The sequence below is a fragment of the Chelmon rostratus genome, chromosome 1 (assembly GCF_017976325.1).
Source record: "Chelmon rostratus isolate fCheRos1 chromosome 1, fCheRos1.pri, whole genome shotgun sequence".
Lineage (NCBI taxonomy): Eukaryota > Metazoa > Chordata > Actinopteri > Chaetodontiformes > Chaetodontidae > Chelmon > Chelmon rostratus.
Genome location: NC_055658.1, coordinates 19,117,412 through 19,137,247, shown reverse-complemented (window position 1 = coordinate 19,137,247; position 19,836 = coordinate 19,117,412). Strand labels below are relative to the sequence as shown.

At 43.4% G+C, this 19,836-nt stretch overlaps 2 protein-coding genes across 6 annotated transcripts in view; one reads left to right on the top strand and one right to left on the bottom strand.

The window, feature by feature from the left end:
- The window catches only part of elp4 (elongator acetyltransferase complex subunit 4), a 54,750-nt gene extending 52,596 nt beyond the window's left edge, over positions 1 to 2,154 (top strand). Inside the window, exon 10 of the mRNA XM_041940488.1 lies at positions 920 to 2,154. Coding sequence (XP_041796422.1) covers positions 920 to 1,048 — 129 coding nt within the window. The 3' untranslated portion in view covers positions 1,049 to 2,154. The remainder of the gene's footprint in view (positions 1 to 919) is intronic.
- Positions 2,155 to 6,412: 4,258 nt separating this feature from the next.
- Positions 6,413 to 18,114, bottom strand: pax6b (paired box 6b). Of its 5 annotated transcripts, none has more exons than XM_041951558.1 (12): positions 18,090 to 18,099; positions 14,643 to 14,773; positions 14,275 to 14,310; positions 13,974 to 14,189; positions 13,426 to 13,591; positions 9,972 to 10,130; positions 9,611 to 9,693; positions 9,382 to 9,532; positions 8,702 to 8,810; positions 8,556 to 8,568; positions 7,303 to 7,444; positions 6,413 to 6,534 (listed from the first exon to the last, which is right to left on the bottom strand). In XM_041951558.1, exons 1-12 carry the CDS (start codon positions 18,097 to 18,099, stop codon positions 6,449 to 6,451), a joined length of 1,302 nt encoding a protein of 433 aa, XP_041807492.1. In that variant the 3' UTR covers positions 6,413 to 6,448. The 5 variants fall into 5 exon arrangements, with proteins under 5 accessions (XP_041807492.1, XP_041809047.1, XP_041806770.1 ...); XM_041953113.1 differs by having other exon boundaries at positions 14,175 to 14,189; XM_041950836.1 differs by lacking the exon at positions 14,275 to 14,310 and having other exon boundaries at positions 18,090 to 18,114.
- Between the last annotated feature and the right edge of the window lie 1,722 nt (positions 18,115 to 19,836).

The window sequence follows — 19,836 nt, the reverse complement described above, 5'->3', positions numbered from 1 at the left end:
GGTGTGGGGATGTAGCAGGCAGGGAAGGTTTAGAGGGCTTGGCTGGGGTGGGGTGGGGAGGGTTGACCAGTGGGTTTCAGATGTCATGGCAGATTCTTTCAGGGGCAAATTACAGGGTTTAACTTCTCTTGTACCCGGGATGCCTCTATTCTGATTTAACTTGCTCGATAGACACTCGAGCAACAAGCTACTCAGCACCATTATTGCAGAGCACACTTGACTGTGGAGATACTTCACCTCCTCTCACGCTGAGAGCACCTCTTCAGCACTTTGTCCATTGGCCGCCTTTCTTGCACCTTGAGGAGAGAGCAGAGCAGCGTAGCCCCTCTTAAGCTTTCTAGCAGTTAGCGTGTTGGTGTTAGGGGGCTTTACATGAGTGGCCCTCATTAACCTCTTTGTGCTTTGAGTTGGCACAGGGCTGCTCCATAGATGAGCTTTACTATGAAACAGCTAAAAGACTTGATTCTAATGACTCTGGTATTAGCAGAACCTAATCATCTGTGTTACAAAAGTAAATCAACACAAAGTGCAAACACGTCCAAATCTCATGTACATTGGTGTGTGAACGCACGCTACACTTACCTCAGCTCATAAATGCATGCTGTTGTGTCCCATACACAACTTCTCAAAACACACCTACCTCACGCACACACACACATTCCCTGTGAGCTGTAATAGACCTAAAGCTCTCTGAAGCATTTAGCAGCACGCTAGCAGGTTTACTCCACGCTGCCAGGGTTGAGGGGAGTGCTGAAGCATCTAATGCAATTTCAACCCAACGTGGCTCTCTGTGAATAAACACCACTGAAGTGTACCATCTACTGTATGCTGATCCACTGTAGTGCTTTTCTTTTTTCTCCATATGAGCTGATCTAATACTCTGCCGCCCTCCCTCTCCCTCTCTCTCTGATTTCTGTAGAGACTGCATTTGCCTCCAGACTTGTCTGAGACCGTGAGTCGTGTGAGCAGGGGGGAGCTGGCAGGAGCGACCGCGGTGACTTCAGCCTGTGGCTCTGGCACTTCCGGCAACAAACACCTGGACTTCTAGAGCTCCTACACAGTCGCCACGGGCAACCAACACCTGGAACGCTGCAGCGTTGCCCTCTTTACCACGGTGGCCACGTTGTTCCCTCGCCCACGTAATGTCAAGCCCAATAACCCTGCCAGCCATTACCACCTGCCAACTGTCCCAGCCAGGGGTGACGATCTAAACATCCACAGTACCTCGTCTCATAACGGACACAGTTCATCCTTTATGTCCTTTTTATATACACACCTGTATGTGATATTTGCATATTAAAAACTGTCAAGTTCATTTCACTTATGCCATCAGTTAAGTTTTTATACAGACAGTTTTTTCACTGTAAATTGCTAAAAAAATGAGCCTTATGGTATTTTGAAATGCTATGATTGGCTTAACCAAATTAAAATCCAAGATGGAGGTATTGTCTAAGATTTGGTACATTTTGCTTGCTTTTTGTTTTTCTGTGCCTCTGGGGATTTTGATCACAAATAAAGTGTAATCATGAAATGCTCTTTTAGTCTGCACAGACTCTCAGTCTTCGCAAACATTAAATAATTTAACAGCATTCTCCCAAGCTCCATGCCTACTTTGCAGAACATGTGGCCACTCCGGCCTGGCTCCCCCGTGTACAATAGTAGTTTATTTTTTTGGATAATGCAATGAAATGTCCCTTTGTATTGCTAAATAACAGAAAATAAATACACAGTACACAACATATGCTCTTAATTCAGTTTTTACTTTACTGTGTCTCAACAGAAGCCCTGCAGGGAAAGCTGACTACCTGTGAAAGTGTGTCATGAATGACTGATCTCTGAACTGCCTCACTGGTTTCAGGTTCGAATAAGGGATGCCTCCATCTGACCCTGAGACTGTGCCGGTGAGTGACGTCTACCTCCAGTAAGCTGGAGAGCTGAGCAGGAATGTGGGCAGAGGGTAGGAGAGCTGGATTTGGGTGCAGGCTTCACACCTCATCAGGCATGTTTGCTGGATGAGCTGCTTTGCCATGACAAGCCCAAAAGAACAAATTAGGTCAAATGGTGACATGGAGAAACAGAGAAAAAACAACATGAAAAATTAAATGTTTCATTTTTGTTTTCCTCAGTCTGCTGCTGATGCCAGTTTGAATATTTTTGCCTGTGAAAACTCTCAGTATTGGTAACCATCTGCAGCACGTGTTGGGAGAGGGTAGTTTTACCTGACAGTTTCATGCATGAATGGAGTGCTCCTGTATCGGCTCTGTGAGAGAGAGATGACATGCACAGGTCACTTATACAGGTGAATGAAAGCTTGTGCTGTCAAGATAAAAACTGTTTTCCAAGTTATTGTTGTCAATGAGCTGACATATTCAGGGTACACTTTTAATGTAGATTAAAAAACAATAAATTCATTTTGGCTTCTGTTTATGTGGCCATACTTCAGGTCTGTGTTCTACACTAGCCAAGTCTCTGTGTCACTATGGTGCTGATTCACTTTTTGTTCAGCCTGTTCAGAAAGTGGATTATTTCTTTAAGTTTCAAAATCATCAACAAAGTGTTAACATGTTAGTTTCTTCTCTGCACAGGTGCAGGTACATTTAGAATTTAGTGAAATGTTGCAAATCTCAGTATTCCCACTCCACCGAGGGCCTTTATGCACGTTCACTTAACATATATTATACATATGCTTGTGCTCATTCTTTTTTTTAAATGAACATTTAGAATATGACTCCTTATGCCTGATTGACTGCGGATTTGTCAGTGTTCTGCCCACAGATAAAGTTGGTTGTACACTGTTAGACGATGCTGTGTCATGATTAGCCAAACATGCTTTCATAATGAATATGAATAAGTAATTCAGGTCAATTCATTCAAGATTCTGGATATAACAACCAAATAACTGGAATGTCACGGTCAGGTTGGGGACACGTTATTCTCTGCTGTTCAGTGGGATTTTTTTTTTAAATAAATGATCCCATGTGGCTCTTCAGATGTCCTCATCCCCCTCACTGTACTTAGACGTAATTGTTGTCTTGTGTTTTGGATTTTTTCTGTCAGCTTCCTTGTTAATCTTTGTTATTTCTCTAATCTTGATAATATTTTTTATTACACATGTGGTGTAAAAACCTCGAGGGAAAAGAAAATACCAGTTTTACACACAAGGTACTTTCTTTTAATTAAATTAGAAATAAATTATATTCATTTTATCTTAATGATATCTGCAGCAGTAATACTTAAGACGAGCACTCACTACTGCCATGATTTAGAGGACCTGCTTCTTGAAAGCCTCACTTAGCCTTGAGCAAATGGGGCCGAGGGTACAAATTATGCTTTTATAATTGTATCTTTGGCAGCTGCCGCTCATGTCCTGTTGACTGTCAACCAAAGCCATAGTTGTTCTCCTACAGAAGCTTTTGCTGAGGTCTTGCATGTTCTACTATTGAATGGCCGTCACATCGCAGCACCATTCAAGTAACACAGTGTGGGACAATGCGTATTTACCACTTGATATTTCTCCGTCAGTAACAAAACAGACCTGCATTTAAACGTGTGATAAAGATTAAACAATGATCCTGTTTACAAACTCACAAAGCTTCTCTGTAATTTATTCTATTTGCAGTGATACTGTATGTGACACTGAACAGGACAATGTGAGCTTCTGCTCAGAATGGTTGAGTCTCGTTTAAAAAAAAACCAAAACAAAACAGGTGAAAGACGACAAAGTTCTCAGGAACTTTTTTTACACAAACTTCTGTTGCCTGACTTCTTTCTGAGCGAGAATTCCATTTAAACCTTTTTATCCTGAAGCTGTGTATTATTTAGACTTCTGCTAATTGCAGTCTTTCTTGCATGTTGAATCTCTCTTTCATTCTCTCTCTGTAATTATTAATGTTCCTCCTCTGTCTCGGGCGCAGTCGCCTAACCTGTTCTCTCTTCCCCTCCCCGTGCTCTCAAAAGAGGATTTCCTCCGTCAGTGTGGTAAACTGGATTAAATGAATAGAGAAATTGCATTAGCCCCAGAAAAAAAAAAAAAAAATCCTCTTAAAAATCTGATTAACCTTCAATCCTCAAAGTTCTGATTGGACTATTAAATATTGAGTGAGACGTGTAAATGCAGTTAATCAATTTTAGCGAGATGTTTGGTGCTGTTACATGCTGTGTGAATGTTACCTGACCTCGCTCTCTCTTGGACATCCATTCCTTTTAGATGCGCTCTCTCTCTCTTTCTAACACACCCCCTCAGATCCGCACACATACACACATACACAACCCCCCTGCTGAGGCAGCAAGTGAAGCAAAATAACTCACTCTGCCACACAATCGCTCCTTTGCCTCGCTCTAGGCACTGACTGCTTTATTCCATGACTTTTTTTCCTCCCTCTTCTCTTCTCTTCTCCCTCCTCCTCATTGGTTCTGTATTTTTTTTTCATACCATCGTAACTCTGCTACAACAAGAGCCGGTGATGGTGAATTGCTTGACCTTTCTCATTGTGCGGTGGTGCTGCGCTGTGTGGTCTGTGTCGACTTGGTTCAGCCCCATACATCAAGAGAGGTTTGTTATTGTGGACACCTTTGTTTGGTGGGAATTGGAGGTGTTGTGTGTGCATTGGAAGCCCTTGTACTGGCATTTGTCAGCGTTAGATATGTTGAAATTTGCAGCTACGATTCATTACGCCAACATTTTGGAAGTGTCTCAACTGGCTCAGGAAGAATCGACACTGCATAAGACACAGCATTGAACAGGCAAAAAGGCTTTCTTTAAGACACAATTTTACTGTACAAAATGTTTTATAGTTTTCACAAAATACATTTAGAAAGCTCCATTTTAAATAAAATTAAATTGAAATATTTAAGAGACAGCGTGTAGACGTTTTATCTCAGAAGCATTGCTCAGACGTAAACCCAGTGTGTGTCCCATGTTCTACATACACACTGAAATAAAAATGCAAAACTCAAAAGAGCATGACAGATGATGCTAGAAAAACCCTCCCATGGTCTTCAATTATAAATAAGGACTGCGGGGTTCGACTGCAGTCTTACAAACTCGAAGCCAATGTAATCGAACAGAATGTGTTTACAAAATTTTGCAACACAAGACTAATATCTTTAAAAAAACACTGTGTACTAGATGAAATACAAAGGCTTTGGTCTGTTTTACAATCAACAATGATTAAATCTGATATGTACTTGTAAACAACTGCCAAACACTTAAGTTTAAAACTCTGTCAAGCAATGTTTAATCATAATTATAGGAATTAAATATTTCTAGTTGCACAATTTTTTTTTTTTTTTGACCATAGGACACTATAATACAACTATACCTAAGAGACAATTTGTACCTGACCCTAAAGAAATGTATTTTATGATGCATGGAACATTTATAGAATATTCTCGGGGATATAAATGAAATCAACTTTTATTGGAGAAATCTTTCTGGAAGATTTCTAGGGAAGACAAGTACTTTACATTTTGACATAAACAAACTGGATTATATCGAAGACGCAGTCTACCATTTACAGACTACAGGTTGTCTTTTACACCTGTTTTCCACATTTAATGTTCTTCGTGGTAATCTAGAGTCAATCCAACCACCGAAGCAAGAGATCCAAGTTGTGTTGCATGCCGCGCCGTCTTTGCACACTTTGAGCTGTTGATAGTGATCCGTGTTTAATAAGCCAGCAAGCACAGGCCCGTGTCAGAGGAGTCAAGACCGCAGCCTCAGTGGGTGGATCGAGTTTGAGTTTCCTCTGCTAAATATCCATTCGTAAGAAATAAGACCAATAAATAGTTTGTTTGTTTTTTTTCCCGACACAGTAAGAGTCTTCCCTCCAGCTTTTCCTCTTTAATGATATGCAACAGCGTCCAGAGACCATGCAAAGGCTGGTAGAAAGTCTCGATATAAGCAGATTAAAAGATAGTCATGGCAGAATCTCTCAGGTTCTCCTCCCTCAAACAAACGCAAGACCAACATGGTTTTCTAGCAGTCCATCTATCAGTACTTGATCTTGGTTTTTCATATTAACATACAAATGGCCATTTACTAACACACCAGAGAAAAAAAGGAAACAATGACTGAAGTTGGAAATAGAAAAAAAAAAAACAGATAAGTTTTTGTTCCATAAAAATTTAACACCGGGCACTTTACAGAGGTCCATTTTTTTTTCGGTCTTTCCATCGTTGTTCTCTCTTCCAAGTCCTCCTTTGAATGTGCCTAGAGCTACAGAACAGCACACAGTCCCACTGGAAAAACAAAGCCCAGACGTCCCAAGGCTCTCCCAGAGTCTCTTTCTTTTCTTTTCTTTCTTTCTTTCCTCCTCTCCTCTCCTGTCCTTTGCCTCTTCTCAACCCTCTCTCGCCTTCTCTACTCTCCTGTGCCGTGTATGTGTGAGGAGCACTGCCGGAGGGCGATGGTGGAGTGGGTGGTTACAGGGTGAAGTAGCTCTTCTCTCTACTGTAGTCTTGACCAGTACTGAGACATGTCAGGCTCGCTCCCTGGGACTTGGACAGGGACAGACACTCCAGGAGAGATGAGTCCTGCAGAGACAAGAAGAGAAAGACATCAATAAAAAAAACAAAAAACAAAAAAAACATCAAAGCAGAAAAAACCCAAGAAGTCAGCATGCTGAATTAGATGAGTGGATGCACCATGCACAGTTAGTGTGACAGCTAACACCGGTTAGCCTTATAGCACAGAGCATTGTGCTTTAAACGCTTGCAAATAGGTAGACGAGCAGTGGAGCTGCAATGAGTCACAATGCTCTGCACATGGTTGCACAGTAAAAGACTTGCAAGCTCGATAAATTGAGGCTTTGGCAATGGCATTTAAACAGAGAGAGTACAACAGCAAATGAATCAAATTAATTAGCAATTTAGCACAGAGGAAATGTGGTTATGCATGATTAACTCTTCATGACTATAACCAGTATATATGGCTCTCAGTAACAGCGTCCTAATGGGGTGGAACTAAACTAAGGGCTGGAGTAGCGGGATTGACATGATGGCGCAGAGCGGCGATGAAATGAGCTTCGTTCATGCAGCTGCGGAAGGAAAATGATATGGAATGTAGAGGTATTGATCCGCAGGCAGTTTAAACCATGGAGTTTCCCAAATAGAGGAAAAAAAAGGAAAAGGAAAGTTGCAGCAACAGATCATGAATTAAAGATGGCTATGTAGTACCCCCAAAATTACAGGAAAGGTGGCAGATATTTCAAAGAAAGCACTGTTTGTTAGGATTAAGGTCAAATTTATTTATAGAGCGATTAATTCCCAAGCATGTTGGTAAACAATGAACTTTCTGCCTACCTGTTGAGGTGGTACCAGAAGTGGTCATTGATTGGCTGTTCATATGTGCCTGCATATGAGGGGGCGTGTATGTGTCGTAGCTCCGCCCGTTCACAGGCGGACTGGTAGGCAGCATGCAGGAATAAGAGGAGGTCTGGCTGGGCTATAGATGGGGAGAGAATGTTACATTAGCTTGGCCAACCATAGTAGTAGTCTGCAATACTGTCAGGTCTCAAAGGCAGATGTGGCTCGATTTTGACTGATTCTCTGAGAAATGTCATTAAAAATACAAATTTATAGAAGTTTTTGTTTGGCCAAGAAACACACTTTAGAACATAGCTGCAAGAGGCGTCCAAAAGGACGCACCTCCATTGGCCGAAATGAAAGCTGCAAAGTGCAGGTTTCAGACTTCACAAAGGTGAGAAAAGTCACTTCAGCTAGTTTAATTCTGTTTAAAGATGTAGTGAGACCAACCACACACCTGTTTCATTATCACAAAGCCTGCAGAATTTAAATAATTAGGCACTCAAAGTATCACCAAGTCTCCCCCTTCATCGGACCTGGACTGAACTCAGTGTGTAGACGGTGCTGGATGTCTCCACAGAGTTTAAGCAGTCATCCTCAGTTCCGAGCAGACGTGATAGGCCACACCTACTTGCACCACTCAATATGGCGCTTCAGATATCAATTCATAGAGCATGCTCACGTAAACTGGTGAAATTCTGCCCACTGGGTTTGCAGGTAGACATGTTTGGTAATTGTGGCGCCCCCTATCGGTCAGGCTCAAAATGCTGCTGTTGGCCTACTCCTAGTCGCAGCCTGGAGATCTGGATCCAGATTTAAGATGACTGGACAGTCTCAGTCACTGTGCTGTATACCCAGCCATTTTGGTGCTGACACCGTCAAAATCCAAAAAGCAGCTACGTCACATGACGTGTTTTTCAATTAATGCGAATTAGCAAAAAAAATCCATCATGATTTCCTCTTTTACAGTCCACTAGGCTTTTTTTTGTACAGCACACTGATCTGGACTTGTCTTCAATGTCAGGTCAATCGGACTTCCGGGTGAGGGGCGTGGCCTTTCCAAAATAGAATGTTTGGGCCTAATTACAGCGCCACCATCTGGCCAACTGGGCTCATATTTCTTTTGAAGCGCTTGCATATTATTTCCAATTATTACGTCGACTTTCTATCTCATTCCAGCTCAAAGCAATTTTAGCCCACGCAGCATTAAAAAAGACAAAAAAATGAAAATAATAAACCCCCACAAAAACAACAGGATTTTGCCTGCGCGGGCCTTGAACCCTGATGACTCGCGGTCTGTTTGATTCCACTCATATCAATAATCAAAAATCACAAACGCTACATCTTTCAATTTTGATTGCATTGTTATCATCATGGTCTTGTAGTACTTACTTGCATAGGTAGATTGTTTGCCATGGTGAAGCTGGGCATGGGGGGCAGCGCACTGTAGGTGTTCGTGAGTGCAGAGTCAGGTCTACCCAGCATTGACCCCGAGGTGAAAGACACTGCGGATGGAAATGAAAATGTGGTTAAAGCCCGCTGAAATGGCACACAGTCCTCCGGTGCGAGGGGAGCGGCTCATTAGTGTTAAGTAGTGCGTGTGTGAGGTGGCGCCTTGTTTGACAGGCTGATAGGCCCGGACAGATACTGTGCAGTGCGGGTCTCAGGTGATTGACTTGTGAGCTCCAGCTCTGCCGGTGTGCCCTCCTGCCTGATTCGGTAATTACGCGGATAGTCGGCTGAGAAGTTCTGCTCAATCATCCATCAAAAGGAAACCACCGGTGCTTCTTCATGTGAACTAGAGCGCACAGCCACGGAGGCCCCTTTCCCCTTTTTATATTAATCCGCAGGCTGTCACATAGTAACATTTAGTAATAGTTCACATCACGGGTGTCTGATTTGAACCCACGGGCAGCTAAATGCGTTATTTACATTATCGCAGTAATACTGCAATGCATACGAGTAGTGTAACTGATAAATGTATGACTGTGCAGCTTTTGTGCAACACTGTGGCTGCCAAATTTTATCTTAATATTATTCTAAGGGGAAGCGTTCCCCCAGCTGTGGAGCACCTACCCGGTGTAGTGGGCTGTGGGATGGCCTGGTAGACGCTGGTGCTAAAGCTGCTGCTGATGGGAATGTGACTGGAGGAGTTGTTGGCCTGCCGGCGCTGGTTCCGCAGCTTCTCCTCTCGCCTCCACTTTGCTCTTCTATTTGAGAACCATACCTGCGATCAAAGCTTCTCATTAGTTCTTTACCAACAGACATCACACATCTGGCGTTTTAAGAAAAGGGGGGCACTCACTTGTATTCTTGCTTCGGGCAGGTCGATTTTCGCTGCTAGTCTCTCTCGCGCGAAAACGTCTGGGTAATGAGTTCTTTCAAATTCTGCAACGCGAGAAGTGGCGCAAGTGTCAGCACACAAGCAAGAAATTACATTTCTGCAGGGCTTTCATTTGAATAAATGTTAGAGCCATGTGCCAGGTCTGATATATTAGGCCCGTTATTCGTTTATTATAATAAACCTTTTCTGTCGGTCTGTCACAAGATAATATGGCAAGTGTGTGGTTTTTTTTTGACCCGGCTGAGTAAAAACATTTTGTCAAATAATAACAATTAAACATGGCGCATATCAAAAGATGTAAACGATTCACTGGTGGCTCCACCTTTTTCCAGAGCTTCAATTTGCTCCTGTGTGAAGGACGTGCGATTTCTCTGTAGTTTCCTCTTGAGCTGCAGTCGCATCTGAGTCTCCTCTGAATCCTCCCCGTTCGAGCTGATGGAGTTTGTGTTCTCTCCTGCACCGTCTTGTTGTTGGCAGCCATCTGCATAAAAAAAAAGAAACATATAATGGAAATATATATTCAATTAAGCTAATTGAATCATTAATTCTGGGGTCTCGTGTTGTATTAGCCTGCAGCTAATTGTACAGACCCCGGTGCAGCCTCATTAATTAAAGCCCCACATCATGCTTGAATTCCTTCAAAATCAGAGGAATGATCGCAATTTCTTCTCGCTGTTTCCAGATTGCGGACTGCGTGAAAGGGACCGACGTGAAAAAGGCCTCGCAGTTAAACTGTTTATAAAATATTGTGGGAAAAACATGGTGGCGGGGGAAAAGGCTCCGCGTACTTATCGCTCCCCAACAATGGCGTGTGTGCTCAAAAGGTTAAGAGAAATGTGACAAGATGTGGCGAGCCTTCTTTTCAGAGCCTATGAAATGTATTAAAACCCCAAACTCTCTAGCCCCCCTTTCTTCGGGCAGCAATGCCTCAATGGTCGTTCCCATATGGGCGTTGGTATAGCCATTGAGGTGACCACCAACTTTTGAATAGGAGAAGACGCTTTTCAGGATGATACAATGCCTCCAGGAGTAAGGGAAACCATTAAACTATGGACACAGCCAGGGACGAGCAGTGAGCCCTCGGTGGGTGTAATATATGGGAGGGGGGCTATTGGAGGAGATGACAAAAGGATCCTCTCTCTCTGGAGGCGCACAGGCTATAGTACTTTGGCATTGTGCGCACGAGGATCCCAGTCAACAGAGCTTTGAGTCCAGTGTGTTAACCCTTATCCACTACCATCATTAATCACGTCCCCCGGCCAGCTACACGCCAGTCAGGATTTCTGTCTTCAATTGGAAACAAATGAGTGAGGAGAGAGCATGCAACCCCCTGAACAACCAAAATAAGGCCAATCTATTCACTGCCCCTTCAGTTGCAGGGCGAGGCTTATCGGCTAATGTCTGTCTTGTTGTTGGACATCATTATCACACCGAGAAGTTAATGCGAAATTAAGCAGGGCTGCGTTGATGGAGGCCGGTTTTATGTAATATCTCAGGGAGGGTTGAACTCGTGAGCTCGAGCTCTTTTTTTGTATGCAGATTCAGTTTCTGTTTGTACCCGCGTGGGCATCGCTTTTAATGGATAGTGCCTTGCTCAAGTGCAAGAGGTTGTCGCAGGGATGGAACAGGTGCAGCAGGGCCCGCGTGGCCGCGCGCTTTCCGCGCGCTCTAAAGCAAACGTGCAGGTTTCGTGCACACTGGAATTGAACTTTAAGGGTGCAAACTTCATTTTGTCAAACTGAAGCTGTGTGTCAGATGCATTAGTTAGAAATTATTTTATTTTTAAAAGCGTTTTCGATCAAGTGAATTCAAACAAGTTGCAAGTTTGCTGCAAGGAAATTTCGCATGCCTTTGCGCAGGCCTAAAATATAAACCCCGATGTGACATGTTTTTTCGACAATTTCCCCTGCTGCAAAATAGTATTCTCATGTAGGCCAATAGTTTGTATCCACACTATTTGTTTCTCCGCTCTGGATAATCCATAAAAAGGAGTGAATGTGCAGCTATTATCCGTCTGCCAGACCCACTGACGCTAGGATGGGATTTGTTTTCTTTATAAAAGCGCTGGGAAATAAACTCATTCTTTAGTATCACGATGTCTCAGCCAGTGAGGCGGAAAAGCAGCAAAAAAAAAAAAAAAGATACCGAACCAATTGCGGCACCTTTCAGCTGCTGAGACCGGATCAAAACACTCTTGAGAAACCGCTTAGAACTGAAAGAGAGAGTGAGAGACTAAATCCTATAGACGGGATTTAGAGCCATATAGCCAGCGAGCGAGAATGAGAAAGAGATAAAAGACAAAATCGGTGAGGAGTTTTATTCGTTCCTCTTTGGATAGAGTTGTCTACTTTTGGGGCCCTGTCACTCTCCGTGTAGCCATTAAATCTGCTGACCCGGCTGTCGGATGGAAAACATATTCTCGTTCCCCTGAGACAACTGCTTTCCTTAAATACTGGAATTATAAACACAATAACCGAACCAAACGTATTATTATTATTATTATTATTATTATTATTATTATTAATAATAATAATAATAATAAATATCATAGTTATCAAGAATCAATGATAATTATGTATTAATGGAAGCGGTAGCCAAAGTAAAACTAAATAAAATACATGTTGTACTGCTAAGTAAACTACTACTACTACTACTATTATTATTATACTAATATTATTATACTAATATTATTATTATTATTATTATTATTATTATTATTATTATTATTATTATTATCATTATTATTATTACTATTATTATCATGACTTCAAAATTAAGTTGATCATTTTAGCTGTTAATATGATCGTTTCCGCTTTACTGCTTGTTGATAAGAGCCCCACGTGTCCACATGGTCATCAAACAAATGCAAATTATTATTTGCTACGACTGAATTCCAGCACTTGCGTTTCCCCTCTCTGACGCATATAAATCAGACACATCGTAATGCTTGTTCAATGAGTGGATATTTAAGAAACCGAGCGAACGTGGAAAGAAAACGAAAAAGAAAAAAAAAAGCAAAGGGTGGCGTTTCTTCTAAGAAACTGTGCTCAGTGTTTGGCCTGCAGCGGGCCGACAGGAAACCTTCTGAAGTGGAATATTTCCACAGCAGCCTTACCATCTCCACACTCCTGCATGTTGCCATAATGAGAGACAAAGCCCTCTCTAATGAGCAATTACACGTAGTGCGGACCGTTCCCATAACCAATCATTGCGTGTGAAGGAAAACATTCCTTTGTACTAATATCCCCGCACACAGCTCCCCGGCTCTGCCTCCCCATCAGGAGGGGAGGAAAATGCAGCCTGTTGGATGGACACCTCTGCTGAAAGGACAAGCCGCTGTCACGCACATCCATGTCTGGGACAGTGGAGGCATTCAGACTGCATGCTTGGCCTATGGCTTCCTCTAATCGACTAGTCTTAATTGGGGGTCTTGTTCAGGGCATCAAAGCAACACAATGCCTTCCTGCAAACAGAGCCGTGGACCGGAACCGCTGCAATAGTAAGCTGTAAAACTATTCATATTCAAACATGACAGTTTGTGGTGACCTCTGTGGAGTTCACAGTACTTCAAACGACAAATATATCTATATATGTATATATTTTGTGTGTGTGTGTGTGTGTGTGTGTGTGTGTGTGTGTGTGTGTGATTGACCATAAATGTTACCGAGCCTGAGAAATCAGACCTCTCCGCCCGCATCCACCCTTCTTTGATGCAACCTCACCACCGTGCTTGCGTCAAGGTGTCTTTATTGCCACTGTGTGATAATGAGGCTCACCTTGGTTGGGCTGCCCTGGCACTGATGTTCCGGGGTACCAGCCGGGCCGGGTCCCCCAAGTTCCTGTCTGACCGTTGAGCATTCTCAGCTTGTCATACATGCCATCTGCGCCCATCTGTTGCTTTTCACTAGCCAGGTTGCGGAGGACTCTGTTTATCGATGACACCTGAATGACAAATTGCATATGATAGAAGTAAAGATTAGGATCAGATGGAGCGCCGCTATCAGCGTTTCTGTAAGCGGGCTCAAAGATGTGGGTGCGCGGCGGGCTCACACACGCACAAACACCCACAAACACACCTTATTATCATAATAAATCAGCACAGGAGGAGTTTCCTGGAAAGCACACAAACGGACAGGGCGCTCCTTCCAACTGACTGTATGTTTGGGTGATCACACATGCAGCAATGCGTGCCGCACACTTTGCGTATTTAATAAGACTGAATGGTTGGCTGCGCATCTCCTTTTCCTCCAGTGCACGAGAAAAGAAAAAGTCATTTCACGTGGCAAATTAAATCATGCACATAACTTACAGTCAATACACTTACACTGGGGATATTGTCGTTGGTGCAGATCCCCTCCGACAGGAGTCTGTCACGGATCTCCCACGCAAAGATAGATGGACACTCCCGCTTGTACTGCGCGATTTTCGCGACCACCTCTGGAGTGGCGACCCGGGGCTTGCTGCCGCCTATTGCTCTCGGTCTTATGGAGCCAGTTTCATAATACCTGCCCAGGATCTTGCTCACACAGCCGTTGGACACCTGGATAGAAAACAAAAGACACAATTCACATACATTATTTACGACTATTAACGGAATTTCTAAGATGGCGTCAAATAATTATCACCTTTTCACTGTCCAGCACTTGGACTTCATCATGGGTCTATAAACAAAAAGAATATGCCTTGAATGGTATATTAGGCATTTCTTACAGTAGATTTATTCTTTATAAGAGCAGGCACATTGCTTTTCATTTTGTCGGCCTTATTACATTTCCATTAAACGGAATCATGTAACATTAAATTTTTACTGACTTGAAAACGTTCCAAAAATGCAACATTCAAGTTACAGGAAACATGGGTTTAAAGTGAAGCTCATACCGTTACGTCTTTCATATTTTTCCTCACGATTTTATCCTTAAAAAGCGGTTTGTATCCACTGAAAGCAAAGTGTGTATCAGTCTGTGTTCTGCTGAGAAAGGAGTGTGGCTGTCACCTGCAGTATCCTGGAGATGTCGCAGGGTCGAGCACCGCTGTGAGCAAGTTCAACTATTTTCTGCCTGGTGGAATCCGGCAGCGGTCTGCCATTAACAAACACACCGCCGAGCTGGTTTACGCCACTGTGACCTACATGGAGACAAAAGCATCGGAGTCAACGCACCGTATTGTCACTCCAATTAAAACACATGTGATGCAGCAAATGATTTTCAGTGGTGAGGAGAATGATGGAAGCGCTCGGGAAAGCCGAGTGAAAAATGGAACATGGAGACAGAAGCACAGGAGGTTTGTTGCACTTCGGGGAGGAAAGAAAAATTGAATTAACTGTCATATGCTTGAAGAAAGCGTTTAAAATTGAAGTGCACTGAGAAAAGAGTAGTTTTAAGAAGCTGTTACACCGCGCGGCACGCTCCCCTCTGAAGACAAACACTGCGCAATAATTCAGAAACACATGCAGAACATAAGCGCCACATAAACTAAAGCAAAACACCTCAAATATGCGATTTTTTCTAATAATAAATGTGCACGTCAGCCGCTCCTTTGCCCGGAGGATTCCCAACCAACCTTCTCTCAAACCGGCAAACTTCGGTATTAAAACACTCGCACGGTTATCCATCCCCTCCTGTGCAGCTGCGCATCACCAACACCAGCACCCCACTCATAAACTACCCCCCAAAATAATATCCAGCAGCAACGACAATCACACGAAACGCTAAAGCTGAAATAGTGTGTTAAATTAGCTTTCAGTCAGAGGGCTCGCTTTCTGGAAAGTGGCATTAAATCGGCAACGATGGTCCTTCAAAACACACAATAATAACGCGTCAACAAGACAGGCACCACACAGGATAACAGCGCTAAAATAGCAATTTTCATGATTGGTTATTATCTAAAAAAGAATGCATTTTGCAAATTATCCTTAAATTGTTCCATAGCATCACTCAAAAGCACAGAATAAGCCCGCAAACCTGAAGCCAAATGGGAGAGCTGACTCCCCGGAGTGCCTGAGCTGCTCTGTGCTCCTCCGCTCCCTTCCCCTGCGCTGCCGCCCGGTACATTGACTCCGGGAGCAGAGGCTCCTTAGCAATAAATAAGCTCCAAATATAGAAGAGGGGGAAAATATGATGAGCCTGCCTGACATTTGTCTTTAAAATAAAGCTAGCTGCACGTCAAGTTTGAGCTTAATTTCTGGAAATAGGCGGAAGTCGCCTCGGATCATGCATGGGAGGCTAATTGAAAAGATCAGTTGGAGCACTTGTGGCAGGCATGTCACTTTATGACACCGCTCTGCTTTTGAAAATCGCATCGTCACGACAAATAGTAGCATGATAAAACGACCCTTTCTGTCTGCATTTGGATATCACTCAGACAAAATTGGACGCTACTCGTTTACCCTCCGAGGGAGACTTCGTTTTAAGGTGGCCAGGGGCTACGCGCGGCCACACAAACGAGGGCGCGCCTGGATTCTTAACATATTAAAAGTGACATGCAGTTTTTTTTCTCCCCCCCTTGTTTGTATTTGACAACAAATGCTCACAGCCACTGCAGTCCTGTTGTGTGCTATCGGTAGGCGTCTTTACTCTGAAATATGTCACAGTACTCCGCTTTAAACTGCCTTTATTTTACAGAAAAAAAGATAAAAAAAAAGGGGGCTTGTGTATAGATGAGTGAAACATAAACCTGCTTAAGTGAGTAACATATCCCTTTTGCCCGCTATGTGTAATAATCTTCCAGCGTGGATCTGATTGATAGTAAACCCATTATCATCCCTCCTGCTCTTTGGTAATTCCAGGATTAAGTGGAATTAATAGACTTCTTACGATGAAATTGGCCTACCCGCATTAAGCGGCCCTACTCTGCGGGCTCTCCAGAGCTGCTCCATCATCTCTGATTTATAGCTATCATATAAATCCTCCCAATCGATAAAACCGTCAGATAAGGACATCACATAAAAATCAAACTCTCCTAAGGTTAGGTCTTAATCATGGCGCAATTCCCTCAAGTGCCCCGAGTCGATCTCGCCCGCTGGCGCTGATTATGCGCCTTGTATTCTATTGCAAGTCGACTAATAGGAAAACATATGGTGTCAATTTGGACGCTCCCCACCATATACACCCAGGAGTTATTAGCACAAAAGCCACCGAGGCCGTCGCGACCTTTAGACAACCCAAAGGGCCGGGCCCAATAATATCTCCTCGGCAATTCGCACCAGACATCACACGCCAAGCCAGGGGAGCATCCCATTATCATCAATCCGCAGCAACGCAGGGGCAGCGGGGATTGTACACAGCTTTGATAAGGCCCCATCATCTCTATAATGGACAAGCGGCAAATCACAGCGCTGCGGCCTGCGAAATAAAACTCCACCGCCACCAGTCAGTGGAAGTGTGTCCGTCCTTCATCGCAGGGTCACTTCGGGTGTTCAGTCTTACGCATCACACCTCCACACACCGAGCATTCCAACTGTCATGTGGTCCAACATTGGATTCAAACATATTTGGACTAAAAATGCGCACAGATTACAGCACAGACACGTCATCGAGGTATATGGAGAATAATATAATAAAATTATTCCACACACCTTCATCACAGATGTCATACACCTCTTGTCCAGCAGCAAGAGAGAAAATGTTTCATGTTTATCCTTTTGCGTTTCAACACAAACACACGCACACACATACACACACACACACGCACACCAGGAATAAGACAAATATTCAACTCATGGGCCACTTTAAACACAGACGCCTATAAGCAACTTCATCTACCATGTTTATTTGATTGGCACCCACGACAATATGGTTGTTAATATTTATCTTCCGCTGTGAGTTCAGCCTGCACCGAACTGTGAGGCCTGCGGTTGTAATATGAGCGTTTTCTTTCTAGTTCATGCTGTCTGTCCGTGAAGAATATGGACTAATCTACATAAGACATTATTGCTATTCCTCATGTTTCATGCAGGGCTCTTCTCCGCGCAGCTAATCTTGTATGCAGCCTGGCAGCCAGCTCTAACGCTAATGCAGACGGCTGTGCAATTATTTAATACCAACTCAAGCAGAAACAAAAATCTCCCTCACAACCCAGCCCCCTCTGTTCTGTCTCCCTCTCCCTCCTCTCTCTGGAGCAGCACGACGTGTGATTAACTTGTTCAATAATAACTTGCCTACCTATCATTGAGGGGAAAAAAATAATAAATTAACAGCAATGAAATGGCCATCAAATAACTGAGAATATTTCGCCCCTGCGCCTCAAAGTCATGCAAATTTACGCCTGCACATACATTCCCCCCCCCCCTCTCTCTCCTCCCTTCCTTTAATGTGTTCTTAAAGTTATTGCGCTGTAACAACCAGCGCATAATGTCAGTGGGTGCTGCCTCCATGCAACCACATTAGGCACTTGCGGCTGTAATCAAAAGTTTCAACACAAAATATGTATAAAAACAACTTACTGTTCTGCATCATTGAGGCTACGCCAGACTCCCACGTGGCCTGGTTGTGGTATTCTGAGCGTCACAAGAAAAAGAGAAGCAAAGCAGGTTAGCTCCAAATCATAAACATGGTGTGTATACATCTTTTTTATATTTAAATATACATATATATATATATATATAGGTACTGTTAAATTAACAATTTTCAACATGTGATTTTAAATAAATAAAAGTTTCTCATCTCATCGTTCGATTAGATTTTTTTTTTTTTTTTTTTGCGGATCTTGTGCTTAAACATTATTGGTGCATAATGAATTTCACATCCTCAGTGTATGTATGTATTTTAATTAAACTTGCCTGGAAACAGAGTTGACTGTCCACTCTATAACAATTTAGTCAATCATCTGCCGTTTTCACTACTTAATGTCTCCCTATGGGACAAAGCAAAACAACACATTAGCACAGCCACAGCTATACTGATGCACTTCAACCTACTGTCTCTTCATTTGTGCCCTACATTCACACTCGGCCTCGATGTCGCGCTGCCGAGCAACAAAATCAAGACTAACGCCGGACAAGAGTAGTCGATCACCTCTGTTAGGCCTTGTCAAAATAAATCCTAACTAACAACCTCGCCGCGATATAGGGCCTGTAACTCTTTCACACCGCTGTTTCTGTCAAGGCTTTTGGTGCTGCTGTGTTAAAAAAAAAAAAGTTCATATAAAGAAATCGTCCCTCCTCTTTTCAGCAGGATTTTTTTTTTACTTGATATCACTCCTCTTGTGGAGTCTATGTCGGGGAAACTGTACAGTGACACACGTTGTCTGCCTCGCCTCACTGCTCTGCAAAAGTCCAGACCAGGAGGGGGTACAAAGCGGGTGTACAAAGCCTGCTGGACTCCCAACAAAGCACCCCCTTTTCTGCCTCCGTATACCTCAAACCCGGGGCGAAAACTCGGCCTCCGCGACTAGTAACACACAGCTTCCCCACTAAACACACCAACAAGTTCAGATTAATACAAAGAGCCGGAGGCATGCATCCACCCCCCTCCGGGACCATTCACACACACACAGGCCTACACACACACACACGCACACACACGACCGTGACCCCCGGTGCCGCTTGTGCGTGAATGTGGGTTTTGTTTGGCCTGCTATTATAGAGGAAAAATTTAAAAACGTAATTTTCTTGTGCTAAATATTTGCTGGTTATTTTGTGCTGCTGGTGCGGGTTGTAAAGCGGGTTGAAAGACACAACAGCGCAGTAGGGCGCTCAATTGGAAAAGACAAATGCATTAAAGGAGCTATTGACTGGGGAACAGATAAAAAGGGGGCCAGGCAGGGAGAAGTCTGAAGTTCTCTCCTTCCATGCGAAGTGGCGTTGTGTGCAGGGCAACGTGGCCTAATAACGTCGTCCAGCAGCCTGCGTTTGGTCCCGGGCTGGTCCGTGAGACGCACGGAGCTGCGAGGCCGCCCTTGCGCGCACATCGTGGCTTTCTTTCACGTTTAACAAATAGGCTGAATTAATCAAATTCAGATTCCATCACACTGGCCCACATAGCAGCTAGCCTGTTTAGCATAATCTAAAATGACCAAAACAACCACTGCGTAATTCAGCTATTATTATTATCGTCGTCACTGGCCTAATGTCATGATGTTCAAGTTAATATGGGAAAATAAAATTTGAAAAAACATCTTTTATTTATCTAATCAGTCTGGAAATGCACTGCAGCCAGTAGCCATAGCTTTTAGCCTTGTAAGTTCCAAGT